At 40.6% G+C, this 16,536-nt stretch overlaps 1 protein-coding gene across 2 annotated transcripts in view; it reads right to left on the reverse strand.

The window, feature by feature from the left end:
• Positions 1-16,536, reverse strand: part of WDR33 (WD repeat domain 33) — a 68,669-nt gene that overhangs the window by 5,873 nt on the left and 46,260 nt on the right. The window contains exons 8-19 of one of the 2 annotated variants that reach the window (XM_053951548.1): positions 12,302-12,428; positions 11,576-11,730; positions 11,375-11,453; positions 10,747-10,857; positions 9,884-9,978; positions 9,667-9,675; positions 8,901-8,987; positions 8,535-8,674; positions 8,034-8,186; positions 6,641-7,687; positions 2,856-2,958; positions 2,112-2,574 (exon numbers count right to left, since the gene is read on the reverse strand). In XM_053951548.1, the coding sequence (XP_053807523.1) occupies positions 2,112-2,574; positions 2,856-2,958; positions 6,641-7,687; positions 8,034-8,186; positions 8,535-8,674; positions 8,901-8,987; positions 9,667-9,675; positions 9,884-9,978; positions 10,747-10,857; positions 11,375-11,453; positions 11,576-11,730; positions 12,302-12,428 (2,569 nt within the window). Of the gene's footprint in view, positions 1-2,111; positions 2,575-2,855; positions 2,959-6,640; positions 7,688-8,033; positions 8,187-8,534; positions 8,675-8,900; positions 8,988-9,466; positions 9,676-9,883; positions 9,979-10,746; positions 10,858-11,374; positions 11,454-11,575; positions 11,731-12,301; positions 12,429-16,536 lie in introns of those variants that run through there. The other variant, XM_053951541.1, reaches the window with a different exon arrangement.

Here is a 16,536-nt window from a genome sequence, read left to right on the forward strand (position 1 = left end):
GTACAACAGTGGATGGAGGAGTGCTTTGTATGGACCATGAACCATTTACATTAACCTGGATGGTTTGGGAAAACAAACTCAACAGTTGCAGGTACAAATGGTTCAAATAATCACAGAGCAATATTGTTTAGCCTTGAAAACAGCACAGTCCTCTAGAGGTTTCTTAGAGGGCCTCCTGCTTTAATACTGATATGGTGTGATTGGACTTAGCTTGGAAATTACCAAGATTTTCAACACGAGGCCCCAGGGCTGCAGGAACAGGGCCTTTCCTATTTCAGGCAACTTATGGACACAGTTGAGTTTTGAAATCTATGATACCTATGCCTGACACAGCCACAGCTCCTAATATTGTGTTATGGATATCCTTATTTGCCTTTTCGTATCAGTCACACATAAAACCCTGCCTTGCATCGGGTTCAGTTCCTGTTTGACTGCTCTCACATCTTCTTCCCCGAGGCCTAGGACCTTACTGTACACAGCTACAAACTGTGCAGATTTAGCAGGCAGGAAGAGGCAGGTCTCTGCAGTAGAAGCATCATGTTGATATAGAGTAAGAACAGGACAGGGATGAAAAGGATGGGAAATTAGAGAGAAACACACATACACACATTTGCCTCTCATGCTTGATCAAACCAGTTACAATCTCAATTTCAAACCAAGTCAGCTAAACGAGTGGTTTGGATTAAGTCCACCACAGCATCTGCAGTAAATGGCACCTAGTTCACCTTCATTCCAAGAAAATCATCAAATTTACAAGCACAGTGAGCCTTTTAGAGCCCTGTGCCATTTCATTTCAAACTCTCTGGGCAAACACTTGTACTCTGACAAATAGAACACTCTTAGTTCAAAAGTCAGATTTACAGGTCACAAGGTTCTTGTTTCCCTTCCTGAAACTTTTTAAAAATCAGGACCATAATAAAATATTTGCCAGTCCCTAAGCATTTTCAATATAAGATCTGAAAAATCTCTGCTGAGCTTCTAAAAGTCTTGTCTGCTGTGTCTTTTAGAGTTCTGTGATGCAGACCATTGGACCACTGGACCATCCAACTGGATTTTCTCTGGCTTTACTTTTTAAAAATGGCTTTAATTGTTACCTTCTTTAAGTTACTGTTCATTTCTTTTCATACTCTTCACACAAAAGGAAGTTACATCTTACAGAGCTAGGTAGAAAATAGCTAAAAGAAGAGCTGTATAGATGCAAAGTAAAAGGAATGTAAGAAAATGATTAAAAAGGCAACTAAAACACACAGAATTCACATTATGTGGAGACCACAGCATATTTGTAACAAGCACATGTTCTTATACATAGAGAGTTGGTGGTCAGTGAGAGGCTTAGACCCTGGAGGCCAAATTTCATTTAATTAAACTAACATAAATCTGGAGCAATTTTGCTGATAATTAATTTCAGAGACAGCATTAATTCCTCCATATTTACATTGGTAACTAAAAGCAAATTTATCCCTTTGCGATTTATTCGGAGATTGTGAGCAATGACAAGGACATTGCTGTAAATCGGATTATTTTTGAGTTCTTTGCTTGGCATTAAGAAATAAGTCAGAAAGAGAAATAAAATTTCTACAAGCAAACGCATGAAAAAATAGTCTCGACAGTCCAACAGATGCTGTAAGTCTGTCCCTTCTGTCTGGCAGTCACATCACTGTTCCTGCTCCTTACAAGGGCATTGCATCTCATCCTACAGTCTCTACAGTCATGCTGTAGTTTGTGACTGGAGACAGAATCTCAAAATCCACTTCTAGTGTTCAAAAGTTTGTCACTTTAACCTTTAAGTCTCCTCTCAATTTTCATCAAAACCGTCTCAGATCTTCATCCTGTGTCACTGGATCTTCTCTACAAACTTTCCCCCTTCTCTTTACTTACTGTTTAAAGACACGGAAGCTGCTGTATACAATGACCATTTTTCAAGTTTTCTTCTATTACTGAATGATTTTTATGGACTCTACACTCAGGTATATTAGAGTTTTCATTTCCTTATTGGTTTCCAGTTTATAAATCTGAAACAGATAGACTCCTTAATGAAAAGGAAACCAGGAATAAAAGAGTTCCCTCCATTTACCCTTTAACCCAAGAAAGAGAAATGGATTTATTCTTACCTCTCATCTCGCCTTCCTCGGAAGCGCGCATCCTCAGGATCCCGTGGGTATCTGTCATCTGAAGGTCTCCGTCCTTCCCAAGCACCAGGAGGCCCCCGGTTGGAACCACCTCCTTCAAATTCCCTGTGATCAGGAGGAAAGGGAGGCCCAGGTCCACCTCGTCTCCATTTCTCATCCTGCAATGGTGGGCCTCCTCTCCCCTCGAACTCCCGCAATCGATGGCCAAATCTCTTGTCTGGGTGGAAATCATCCCGGAAGTCATCCGGCCGATCAAAGTCATCGTGGAAATCGGGGTGAGGTCCCCGTCTGTCGGGCATGCCCCTGCTGTCCCTGCCGTCACTCCAGTCCTGGCCCCCTCGGAACAGGCCCCGCTCTGGCCCGTGCTCGGGGCCGCCGCTGTTCTGCTCGTGCCGCCTGTCCGACAGCGGGCCCAGGTGATGGTTGGGTGGCCCACGGGCATCACCTTGAGGGACAAGAAAAATCACAGCAGGTTTCTGTAACCACTTCTAAATCACTTCAGGATGCTCTAGTTCACAGAGTTCTAGAAAGTATATAGGATACATTTCACAGGAAACAATATTTCTGGAAAATTTTTCCTGTATATCCCAGCCCACATCTATGGAAGCTTTTCTCTCAGCCAAGGCCTGGCACTGTGCTCCAGCCATTTCTCCCTGGGTGCACTGCACTGGGACAGCCCCTCTTTGAGGAGACTGTCTCCCAGGAGAAGACAAGATGTTTAATTACCTTTATTAAGACCAGGTCCTTGGTTGTGAGGGCCCAGACGACCTTGTCCTCCTTGCTGCCCCAGGCCTGGAATCAGCGGAGGGGGACCCGGGTTCTGTCCATCCTGTGAGCATGGAAGAACAAAAGCCATGTGAATTGCCATGTGTGAGTCATTAAAAATTTTTGTAGGAGTGCAAAACAATTTTCTTTCCATAAGGTCTGCATCTGCACAGGTTGTACAACAGAAACAGCTCATGTTCCAATGGTTTCAGCCTCAGTTTTCAGACATTCACATCAGTAATGCTTCAGTCACTGAGAAACATACCATTTCATAGGAAACAGCTTTGCAAGTATTCACATTTTATCTGTCACAGCCAAAGATGATAAAGCTCATATCCTTCCTGAGTATGAATATTCTATAAGAATGTATTGAATTTATTGAGTATTTGATACAAATATTCTGTTCCTCTTGAGGAATAGAGGAGTAATGTGTAAATTTGTTTGAAAATTATCATGTACTGCCTGATTTACAGGCAGTTAAAGAGCTTCACAGACCAAAGACTTCATTTGGAAATGAACAAAAAAGAGAAACTATAAGTACCAAGAATGTTGGGATGAGGGGACAACAATAGGGCCACAAGGAAACCTCTTCTCTAAATATCTCTAAGTTGCTAACGTGAGTTTCATTTTTAACATGATGGCAAAGTTCATTTTTCTTCATTTTAGGATTAAAAAAAGCAGAGGCAGTCTAGTGGGCAGAGTTTTTTGTGCTTTATGTGATCCCAAAGAAAAAAATAAAGTATGTAAGTGTCTTTTGGTATTTTTTCTCATTTTTTGTGAATTTTAAAGGATAAATTAATGCTCTTTAAATTCAGCTGCTGTCACAGACTCATTAAAGATTTTGACAGGTACCAAATTTACAGGACCTGCTGTGGTGACACTGGTTAGAAAACTCTGTTTGGATGATGCTCTGATTCTGCCTTTCAACAGCACAGGCCTGACAAAAGTCCTCATTTGGGGTTTGTGCTTGACTGGAACTAAAAAGTGACATGTAGAGAATTTACACTGCAGATATAAAATCCAACAATAAAAATATGAACCAGAGACATGGAACCTGCAGGACTGCAATACAAAACCTTCCTATGCTGACATGACCAAAAAGCCAATCCCCCCAAAGCCTTACTAGAAACCCCAAAAAATGTATTTTTTTTCCTAGACATGACTAGTATGCAAGATTTAGACTTGGCCTTCACACTAACTTGGTTAAAACCCTTTCAGACTGCACTCTGGAAATACTTAAAGACCTGTACTTCAGCACACCACTGGGTTATAATTACACTGCTTAACTTCTCCATGAATCAAAGTTAAATAATTTTAATGCTCTAAATTAATTTTGAGAAACACTACCTTTTTATTTCTGGTTGCAGAGAAGCAGAAAGTTTATTTGTGCATTTACCCCATCATATCTTGAAATATAGTTTTAAATTAAAAATTTATATTCAACTGCAATGTAGGTGATAAACACAAGAAAGCACACAAATATGTACTACAAACTTCGTAATTGCATCGAGTAATTTTGTAAGAATGTTGGAAAAATAAGCAAAATAAAAGATCTGGCTTAATGTCCATTAAAAAAAACCCCAAAATCCCCAAAAACCCCAAAATCCCCAAAAATACTTTCCTAGTGATGGAATGTTGACTGGAGTCCAGAACAAATCCATCCTCTGACTAGGTAAGAGCCAGCTATCACAGTGATTCTGCTGTTCCTGAGCAAAACCTTGCTGGAGGTTCCAGGATTTCCCATATATTTAGCAGATGCTTACTTAAAATAAATTTTATGGAACTTCTTCCATTTAAGGAAGTGTTTAACCAAAGCAGCAATTTTTAGCACTCAGTAAATAACTCTCCTTAGCAGAAACCTTGCTTACAAACAAACCATGCTTTGCCAGCTGGGAACACAGAGCTCTAACTCTGCATTTTCATGGGATTTTTGTTTCAAAATTACTTCCAGGCCTCAAACTGGACTTGAGCTGGAAAATATGCAGAGTTTAGAAAGAGGTACTTTACTAAAAGCTGCAAATGGCCTTGTGCATGCCAGCAAACCTCTGCTTCCAGTGTACAGCCAGGGCAGGTAACAGCGATATCTTATATGGAGATTAACCCTTGCAATTATCTATCATTGTTCTGTGTCAATGTCACAAACCCTTGATAAAGCAGATATTCACACTTCTGCTACAGAAAGTGATTTGTACAAGTTTACAGAAGAAAAAAGCCAAATCCAGAACACAAAACAAACTCAAGTCTATTGTTTTTTAAAAAATCACATATGGGGCCTTTTCAAACAGCAACTACTGCTGTATTCATATTACAAAGAAGCAAAATGGTGCAAAACCTGACATTATGAATTTTAAAATACGTTCATTTTTAAAAGCCATTACCATACTAAAGGTGCACAAAGAATGAAGAATGGGTTAAAATACCTCACTGTGTCATTTTTTTAGTATCTGTAAAAGCCTTTAAGATAGCAGTATTCAAAGAAAATAACCAGCCACCCATCAAAAGCACCTTACTGAATTCCAAAGTGCCAGTGGCAAGGGCAGACAAGGACAGCCCTCCACAAACAGGGTAATTATTCTCAAAGAAAAATGAATTTCCTTGGGATAGCAATGAGGAACAACTCTGCTGGTTTAAGTTACATAGCTGGGGAACCAACACTCGTTTGTGTAACTTGGATACTTTTGAAATCTCAGCAGCAGTGGCACATTAACAGCCTTCTGGAGGGAATTATTCATTTGTAAGGAAAAACTATTCAAATAAACCCACAACTTGTGGGCTACTCTGCTTCAATCTGAAAAGGAATCCCTGAGCTAAAGCTCATTTGAATGTCCAGTTCATCACTGTGATTGGTACTGGACTACACACCAAGTACTCTAAATGTCTAAAGCCTTGACTGAAACTATGGAGTGCAGGTCTAAAAGAGACAATTCTGGTTAAAAAACACCACACATTTTCTTTTTTCAATTAAGTACAGGTTTTTTTTTTTTCCAAACTTCCCTTTCAAAATTCACCTAGAACTGAAGACACTTGAGACAAAGTAAGAACCGGTGCTATCCAGCTAGGAACTTATGGGAGGCAATAACCACAGAGGGCTCTGTGTGATGTGTAGTAGAGCAGAAAATGGAAAGTGCTGTGTCCTTCTGCACTTAGAGTCAACTGTTAAGTGCAACCAGACCTAAGCTGAGTTCAGGTGTGTCAGCATCTATGGTAAATCCATCCCACAGTTTGGATTAACTACTCTGGACAACTGAGAGTTGGCAATACCTTGCTTTAATAAATACATGTGACTTTTCTTATGTTTAGTTTTTGACATTTGACTTTTATTAGTGCTTGTCTGCTCCCCATGAAATACCTTGCTTAAGACAGTTCAGTGTCTTTAAATTTAAAAAAAAATGAAAAAAAAGGAGTTTTTCTTAAGGTTACATATTTTCATAGCAGACTGGTCTCTGTACTACTATTCCCAATAAACCCTTTTCCGCAGTTACCTGTCATAGAACCATGAATACTTTGGGTTGGAAGTGACCTTAAAGATCACCTATTTCCAATCCCCCTGCCATGGGCAGGGACACCTTCTGCTGTTTCCAAGCTACAGAACCCTTTTTATCATCACTTCAATTTTCCTGAGGCCTCAGTCCTGCAAGGAACACCCAACCTCCATTCTCTCAGCTCCTGGAGTGCATTTCTCTTGCACAGACAGCTATCATTCCCACATTCTGAGAACTCCCCTTGTTGCAAAGACCCCCACGTACCTGATTGAAGGGGGGACGGGGCCCATCGCCCAACAGAGGCGTTTTCTGCTGCTGGAAGGGCAGAGGGCCCTGGGAAGGGTGCGGCCCCCTCGAAGGGTTTGGCTGTCCCTGAGGTCCTTGCATGTTTCCTTGAGGCCCCACCAAAGAGCCTTGTGGAGGTCCCTGCTGGCCCTGGGGACCAGGTGGCCCACGCATTTCTTGTGGCGGTCCCATCATTGAACCTTGAGGCGGGGGTCCCTGAAGGCCCCGCATCTCCTGGGGACCATGTCCTAGTAAACCACTTTGCATATGAGGACCTCTCATTTCTTGTGGATGACCCATCATCATCCCTTGTGGATTAGGTCCCTGGTTATCTCTGGGTCCTGGTGGACCCTGCATCCCTCTTGGATTAAGTCCCATCAAAGGCCCTTGGGATATAGGGCCCTGCATGCCTTGAGATCCCGGAGCTCCTTGCATGCCGTGAGGAAGAGGTCCTTGCATTCCTCGTGGACCAGGTGGCCCCTGCATTCCTTGACCTCCAGGGGGACCCTGAGGACCCAGGTGACCTTGTGGGCCAGGTGGGCCCTGTGGTCCTAAATGAGTCTGAGACCCGGGCAGGCCCTGCGGTCCCAAGTGTCCCTGTGGGCCGGCATTACCCTGTGGGCCTGGGGGCCCCATGGGCCCGTGAGGGCCCGGATGTCTCTGCATTCCTTGATGTCCATGTAAATCCTGAGGCCGTGGCATTCCTTGTGGAGGCCCTTGGGGGCCTGGAGGTCCTTGTGGTCCCATGAACCCTTGTGGACCTCCAGCTCCTTGGTGTAATGGACCTTGAGGTCCCATTTGTCCTTGGGGTCCCGGAGGTCTGAACTGTCCTTGTGGACCAGGAGGTCCCATCTGAGGCATATTCATTGGCATCTGCTGAGGTTGAAGGGGCTGCTGAAACCCTTGAGGCATCTGTGACATTGGGCCTTGGCCTGGGAAAGGCTGAGGTCCGTGGAGAGATCCTCCTGGGGGCGGTGGCTGCACTTGCTCAGCTTGCTTTTGTGCAAGTCTCTCAATCTTCAGTTGCTGTCCAAAAAAGAGAGACAGAAGTATGTTACAACTAAAAATCAGAAGCAGTCCTTCCATTTCACAGGAATTTAAGAATGCTTTCCTTGCAACAAACAAAAATCACTAACTGAAGAGAAATCACCAACTGAAGAGACTCACTGGTAAAGTGAGACGTGGGGGCCTCACTGAGGGTTTCACATCATCACACATTAATTGCAATATCCTGTTCAATGAGAGTCTTTTTGTAAAAAGTGAAAAAGCAGGCGAAACTGCTGCAGGAAGCTGCTCACTTTAGTGCTGAAGTCCAAATCTGCCACAGAAGGGACTAAAGCAAACTTGTTAATCCCTGTGTTTCCACACATACCTCCAGGAGTTGTGGGTTTGTGTACTGAAGTGCTGCCATTTCCTGCTCAATCTCTGCCTGTGATTTCTTTTTCTCCTCCAGCTTAATATCCTCCTTTCTATCATTCAATGGCTCAGGTGGGGGAGGCAAAGGAACTTTATTTTGCATCCATGCCTACAAAGATCAGGAAACACAAGATTAATTGTGTAGAACAACATGTGTGCAACGCATTGCTGCAATCAGAAAGAATGTGCTGAAACATTTTGTGGTATGGATACTTGAAAGTAAAAACAATGCTGAATAAAACTTCCTTGTCTTCTAGGTTCTTCCCAGGTACAGATACAACATAGAAGGTAGTTAATAAAATATTTATGTTTAAATGGTAATTCAAAGAGCTACTGTGGTAAATTGCATGGGGTGTTGATACAGGAGCTGTAAAATCCAAAACATTTCAAAAGACACACACTTTCTGAAGCTGAGAAAAGAACAGGTTGTTCTGTTCACTCTCTATCAGGTACTTACCTGCTGAAACTGTGCTGGTATTGGTTTTGCATAGGGAACTTTTTTCTGTGGCACTTTCTTTTGGTCCTTTTGCATTACTTCCTCCATTCCCCAATCCAGTCCTGGGATTGTCATTTCAATGTCATTGGACTCATCTTTCCCTTTGGCACCAGGGAAACAAATAGTCAGAGCTATGCAGGCTGACACAAAGATCCTTTATTTTTTTCACAGAGGTTTTCAGCTCATCCTTCTTTACACAGCAAATATGCACAACACAGAACTTTAGAAAAGAGCATTTGTGCTCCCAAAGAATATGAAAAGAATGAAAAAGAAGTCACACAGTATCTGGATTGTTCAGGAGAATGCTTCTCCATAGCTATTACTTACCCATCTGCTCCTGCTCCATAGCTATTTTCAACTGTTCAGGTATTCCCATCCCAGGAATAACTGCCAGGCTGTTGGGCTCCAGATCATCTAGAGAAAAAAAAACAATAAATATTTATACTTGGAAAATATTTCTTTACATTACTACTTTATCCCTTTGGATTCTCAAATGCTTTTACCATTAGTATCATATTCCAATAGTAAATAGATATTTTATAACTGGTAGGTCACAATTTAGTTTCATACATGAATTACAGGATATTCAAAGAACTGCAAGTTCAGATTCATAAATACACCCCAAAAGGTCAAAAACTATATCCTTTCAGGAAGTTACACTTAGGGTAGAAGCTTAGAAAAAGAAATAATAACCCATAACCAATCCCATTTTTGTTATAACAAATCTATATATTTTAAAATTTAACTTGTATTAAAGTGCTGCATTTTTGTATCCCCGCCTCAAAAAAGAAAAAAAAAAAAAAAAAAAAAAAAAAAAAAAAAAAAAGAAAAAAAAAAATCTGAAGAAACAGATGCAACTACAGGTGGCTGAGGCACACCATTGAGCTGGGCAATCCTGAGCAGCCTAAAATTATTGGGATAAATCCTTAAGAGCAAAGTTTAAAGGTTTTAGTAGAATTCTTATTGCTTTTTCTGTTGCAGTTCAGGACTGTGGGAAGCCTTGAAGACAGATGAAGTTTTCAGGAAAAAAACTGGAGATATTGCCAGAGGGAGAGCCAAACCTCCTTCCTGTGATCGACAGAGCAAGTCTTACCTCCTGGAGCTGTGGAAACAGAAGAAAACCCATTGTTGGAATGATGATCACTGCTAACACAAGCAGTAAAATCATTCTTAGAAAAAGGTATTTTTGCCCAAGTGGTCCCCAATGCTATAATTCTGCTTCCTCACCTTACCCAGAAGTGTCACCTAATGACCTAGGCCTGTTCCTGACCCCAATCCTGTTCCTTCCCTACTGAGGAAAAATGCCTCACCATACTCCACACCATCCTCTGACATCCCAGGCAGCAGGTTCAAGTTGTAACGATCTCGCATTTTATCTCCAGGCCGATTTCTAGTCCAAAACTTGCTGTCAGAAGGAAGTTACATGATCTCATTAAAGGGTCAAGAGCATTAACAACTTCTAATCTAATTAGTTCTTTGATTTTTAGTATAGTATCTTGATTATAGAAGGATTCAAGGCTTATTAAATCAAGTTTAGCTCTAGATCTGAACACAGGGTATGAGCTTCAAGCCCAAACTAAAAAACCCAACATTAGAACTTAGAAGATACTTCAAAGTGTAATGGGTGTAAGTACAAGGGATCAACATCAGATCCTGAAAAAAAATATTTCTAGTCCATTCCAAAACCTTCTTGCTCAAGTATATTCTTCATATACACTAAATGTACACATGCTTCTGCAAAAATGTACTGCATTTATAAAATGCACTATGTTTATAGCATGTCCAACCTAAAAACTCAAACTACAGCCTCTGAATGTGTCTGCAATGTGAAAAAGACATGACCAGCAGATGATCTGCAAGAAAAATTGCTGTGAAGACAGGAGCATTTCTTCAGCAAGAAATGACAAGAATTCTTTTTTTAAACTTCTCTTCAGTGGATTTAAAAGCTCCCACCAACCAAAATCGTAATATTTGTTACAAGAGGTCAGACTCTACCCTGCAATATAAAATGTCACCTAGTGCTTCCTATTAACATAAGTTGTGTCTCTGCTTTGGCCACTGGTTGTGTGGCCAGAACCATCCCAATCTATTTATTCACTGATGCCAAACACTGTTCTGGTTTCTAAAAGTAAGTACATTCCCTTAGATCTTCTCTTTATATACTTGAAATTACCTGGTGTGATCATTTGAGCCTGAACACAGAATGTGCCCAAGGGGATGCCATGCCAGACTCCAGATCATTCCTTCATGGGCCATTTCCATCCCACCAACCTCCTTCTCAACCCTGATGCATTAAAAAAATAAAAATTAATCATACACAGCTAAATATCTCCTACAACTACAATAGAAAACTTCTGCTATTCAGCTGTTGTTCATCCTCTATCCCATATTTTGTCAGATTTAAGCCTCAGTCATTTTTCCACTGGATGAATTGATTGTTCCCTGTGGTTTTAATAGGCAGTTCAGTAATGTAGGGATTTTTAATTGTACATTTAAAACCAAAATAATTACAGCACTTCAGAACAAGCTTTAAGAAATTAGGAGTTTCAACCATTCATCACCATCTCAGCACATGGCTGGTTTTGTGCAAGCAATCGTATCCTTTAAAGCACATTTCTGCAGGAAAACTTCTTCGTAAATGAAGCATATTAACAAATTCCTCAGGTACAGAGAAAAATTATTATTAAAAATATGCAGGTTAAATATGGACTCAAAGGGGAAAAGAGGTATTTTGTGTTTTGTCTAACGGCTTGCACAGCTGACCAACACCTTTCCAACATGCTGATGAAAATGCCACATACCCAACATGCCAGAACAGCAAGGAGCCATCAGACCCTCCACTGGCAAAGAGCCCTTCATGAACAGGATGCCAGGCCACAGCTGAAACACACAGTAAGCCACAATCACAAGGTGTAATACCAGGATTTCTAATGAATGGAAATAATTTTAATTTTTAATCTAAGCTTAATAATAACAATCTCCATAATAAAAAGAATTCTGACCTGTGGCCTCTTTCTTATGCCCCCTGAAGACCTGAAGTTCTTCCTTCAAGTTCCGGATGTCGAAGAGCTTGCAGAGGTGGTCACGAGAAGCTGTCAGCAGCCAGTTGCCATTGAGATTCAGTTTCACCTCCATCACTGTGTTTTTGTGAGCATGTCTGCAAGCAGAGAAAAATAAACAGATTGTTTGTCCTGAAGCTGATTTCTCAGACACAGATAAAAAATCTCATTTGCCAGTCACAAATATTCGGGTCAATAACAAGGCAGTTCAGGCTACTAAAGCAGAACTGGGGCTTTCTGTGCAAAGGCCCTGTGCTTTGATCCTGGTCTTTTGTACTGCAAAGCAACTGGGAGCACTCACTGACATAGTATCCAGTTGCTGTGCATGTTTCTGCTGCAGCATAAGAAAGTTTTTATCAGGAGATGAAACATCTCATTTGTTTTTCCCTATCTCAGTCTGTATGAGAACTGTGTGGCTAGATTGTCTGTGAAGAAGAACAAAGTAAATTTAAATAACAAATGCTACTGTCTCAATTTTCCAGGTACAAACTTGTCCTCATCTAACCTCTGGATTTTCTGGCACAGCTAAAGAACTAGCTTCATGTGTGAAGCAACCGTGTATGGCTGAGAAGTTGTGGGGAAAACGGCTAAGAAGGGAATTAAGAAAAAAATATTTTATGAAGTTAGTTTATATTTGAGCAAATCAAAAGTCTGTGGGTAAGAACTTACAGTGTGGCAAGGCTCTGGCCAGTCTTTGGATCCCAGAACTTGATGGGCTGTTGGCTGTCTTTACTTCCTGAAACAACTAATCCCTTTGTTGGATGCCAGTCAACACATTTCACGTCTGCTCCATGGCCTGTTAAAATAAAAATTGTCCATTCTGAGATTTCACAGACACTGAAAAATTACAGGGTGCACACCTTATAACTAATTTAAAACTGAATGAAAAACATCACAGAGCACAGGTTACAAAACATAAACTAAATAAAATCTCTTCCAAGTTATTTAGCTTGCCTTCCTTCCCACTAATTAATGGGAGCATTTTCTCTTCAGATTACGCCCTCAAATCAAGCTCACTGGAAAAATTATCTAAGAAGTTTCTGTTTAAATTGGTACTTTTCTTTAGCCTTTGGCCTTATACAACTTCACAGTATTTTAAATGTAGCACTGATGAAGCATTTATATGGAGGTGGTAAGGTAAAATGATTGTGTGACACTCCACTTTCAGTGAAAAACGGAGGAAATATAAAGCAAATACCTATTTGTTCCTGTCCTATCAGTACTATCCTTTTACTGTCCTGTCAGAAAATAAGCAAAGAAATTAAATAATGGATCTGAAAACTAAATTAGTATATGATGAAAATAAACGTTATGAGATGTGATCTCTTACCAGTTTACAGGGATTCAGGTTTTTCCAATGCTTAAGAGTTAGCAAAGAAAAACCCTTGTGATACAATTTCCTTTTAAATTGACTGAACTTGAGAGAGAATCAGTGCTGTTCAGATGAGCTAAAATCCATTAAAAAAAAAAAAAAAAAGCCTGTTCCTGCTGCATGACCAAATGAGGTTTCTGAGGTTAACTATGAGAATGAAATAACAAGCAGTAATTTCTTTCTCCAATCTCTCTCCACATCAGCCCCCCTCAAGAGAGGGCCAACAGTAATGTCCATCCCAGAAAATGAGGCAGCATGCAGTAACTGAAGAAAAAAAGCAATTTGAGAAAGGAGGGTCTGCCTGCAACATGAAGGCACTGAAGTGATAAATGGCATGGAAGAATGGGAGCACACTCCAGTAAAGAGTAAGGATTGCCATCAATCAAGACAGCTCCCACACAGACTGCTCTGCCACACAGTGGAACACATAAATTTAAGCAGCACAAGCTGTCTTAATTCAGATCTCACTTTGACAAGACATTAAAAATAACTATCAGTTGAGTTTATCCTGAGGCCACAGAAAAATCAAATTAGAACTGATGCCCTTCTGAGCCCTGAAATCACAAGCCAAAGATGAAAAGGATAAAGGTGGTTACTGTTCATTGAAGGATCCTTCAGGTGCACTTATGGCAAAATGCACAACAGAATGCACACATGATATTGGGCTTTGAGACTTTTATAAGTTTAGCAAATTACCATAATTGACAAGAATCCCCAATTAAAAGTACAGTTAATTAAGTAATTCTCCCCTTGGTTCAGCCTCCCCCCTTTCTCCTAGCCCTACACTGTTTATGTCTGCATACACAGGGAGGTAGAAGAATGGCCTTGGTTCACTGAAGAAGACAGATTAGAATGGGATTCCAGGAATGTGTCTGTCTAACAAAGTACTGGAAAAGTACTGAATGCTAGCTAAGAAACCATGGAACTATACAATAAGAGTCTACAGAGCTAGGAATATATTAAAAATATATAAAAAAGCAAAAATCTTTTGGCATCAGAATAAGGAATATACTTGTATCTTAAAATAGAAGCAAATTCATAACACATAGAGCACACTCTCAAGTGAGTGCAACTTTCCTCCTCTCTGGAGGAAAGGACAGACAGGGAAGAGGCTCTTGAGCAAAGAAGAAATTAATCCAGCCTTGGCAAGTATATGGGAACAACTGTAAGAACTGACTGACAATACAGATGAAGGAACCCAACTCCCCCCCAGCCACAGCAGGCAGAATTGTCTTTGGGATATTTAGGGTTTCAGGGAAGAACACAATCCTCAAGTTGCCAAGACCATCAATGTGCTCTGGTGGTCTGGGCTACCAGCAGAGGCACCCTGAGATGTACTGTTTCCTTTCTCTCTGGCTTTTCTAATGCAGAGAGAAGTGACAGGCACTGTCTGTCTGCATTTGCTATGACTAAATCTCTTGACTAAAACATGAAGCTGAATGCTGAACAAATCTTGCTTCTCAGTGCTTATTTGGAAGCAACAATTCAGTCAGGAGTAAGGGAGAAAGTGCTCCTCCTCCACAGGGGAGGGGAATCCATGCTTGCAGATTTCCAGCTAAGGATATTCTGTAGGTAGCTGCCATCATGCAGTCCCCAGAGAAAGAGAGAAGATTTTAATTCAAGACCCTTATAGAAAAACACCCCATTAAAGTTAATACTTGGTTGAATCATATGAAAATGTGTTCAGACTAGAATGCTTGAGTACCATCATAGATATGAAATAAAAAGCCTGCATGGACTGAAGTGACATTGGCACTGCTGCTCCTGAAACAGACAACTAGCAATGGAAAAGCACAGGAAAACATAGGGCTAACTATGCTTAATGGAAAATACTGCATCCAGAAAACAAGTGATGCTGGTGAAAGGCCATCTCTGGGTGACAGCTCATCCTGTGCAAGGCCCTGCTTTAGGCTCTTCTTGAGTTAAGCCAGCCCAAACACAAAGATGTACCCTGACAAAGATAAAGTTTAGAATGGGCAATCTGAAACAGAGCAATGGAAGCACCCACCCTTTCAAAGCCTTCAGAAGGGAGAGGCAGTGACAGACAGCATGGGCTGACAGGCTTCTGGGATGGGCCCAGAGCTGAGAGGCAGGAGAACATGCCAGGACACTCAGAACTTGTAACCAGGGTGGAAAATAAACCACTGGGTACTTATCAAAAGGCTTTTGGCTATCAGCACATTAATACTGTCCATGGGGATCAGAAGAAACTTTTAATATTTAAAAACATAATTGTTATAATCTTTCTATGATTAAACAGGTAACTGGCATTTCCTGCAGAGAGCATTCTTTCAACCAGTGCACTCTGGATTATGGCAGCAGAGGGGAAAGCTGGGACCCTCCTTTGAAATCTAACCAGTGATGGATCCTGCTCTCCACAGAGCCATCTCAGCCCCAGCTCTGCAGAAATGGTATCATCACACACTTAGCTTTAGGTTCTTAATGCAATGAAGCTTTCTCAAGAGAAAATAAAATTTTCCCTACAACAACTGCGCTTTAAATAAACTATTCACAAGGGACAAACTAACTCAGAACATTTACATAACCAAAATAACTGAATAGCATCATCTAATCAGACCTTTCTTAATTTCTTTTAAAATTGAAGCAATTGACATTGTATATTGCTTTTCCTTCTTTCTGCTGAGAGATGGGCACACTATTATCTGTAATGAGACACATGATGCAGAAAATACATTTAAAATAACATTCCAGAGAAAAAGCCACCTCACAGATTTTATTTCACAGTTGTTTTCAGTTCTTAGTGTTGAGAATCAGCCTCTCCTCTGGTACAAAACCCCCTTGTCCCCAGACACCAAGCTCAGAAAAACTTAATTCATGCAAATCTCTGCAGTTTACATTCCCTGTTTGCTGACAACAGCTTTTGCTCAGTAATTTCAACAGTCACATACACATATCTGCCCCTCTGCTCAGAGCTCCAGGGTGAGAATTCCTCTCTGAACAACTCCTTCTCCTTTGCATGGACCTTATTATCAACTCCCTGTCTTGTAGGGATGCTTTATGGATAAATGAATTGAAATGTGTGAATTGTGTAGGAGTTGTGGCAATAGAAGGCCCATAAATCAACCAAAATGAAAGAGTGAAGGCAAAGATTTTTGAGAAGCTCAAGTAATCCAAAATCATGAGTGAAAGTCTGAGCCTCAACCTATATACAAACACTTGTTGGTTTTACTTACTACAACTTTTTCCAACCATTTAAAAAATTTACAGAAAAACAAATGCAGGCACATGTAGTACCTTTGAAAAGCTCAGATACAAATGCAGTTCGCTACTATTACCTTTCACATGCATAATGAATGCTTTGAGTGCCCTTAGTCACAGTCTTCTTAATTAAAATACTGATTGTTAGTACTTCTAGCCAATACCTTTGAAGGGTTGTTCTTTAGAAGACACTGAACAGAAATACTGGCTAGTGAAAGACATAACAAGATGTAATAAGATTATGTGTAATGGTATTTGACAAATCAAGTATGTCAGAAGTCTGAAAAGTACACATATTATAAGGACATGATTT

Source organism: Vidua chalybeata, chromosome 10 (genome assembly GCF_026979565.1).
Source record: "Vidua chalybeata isolate OUT-0048 chromosome 10, bVidCha1 merged haplotype, whole genome shotgun sequence".
NCBI lineage: Eukaryota > Metazoa > Chordata > Aves > Passeriformes > Viduidae > Vidua > Vidua chalybeata.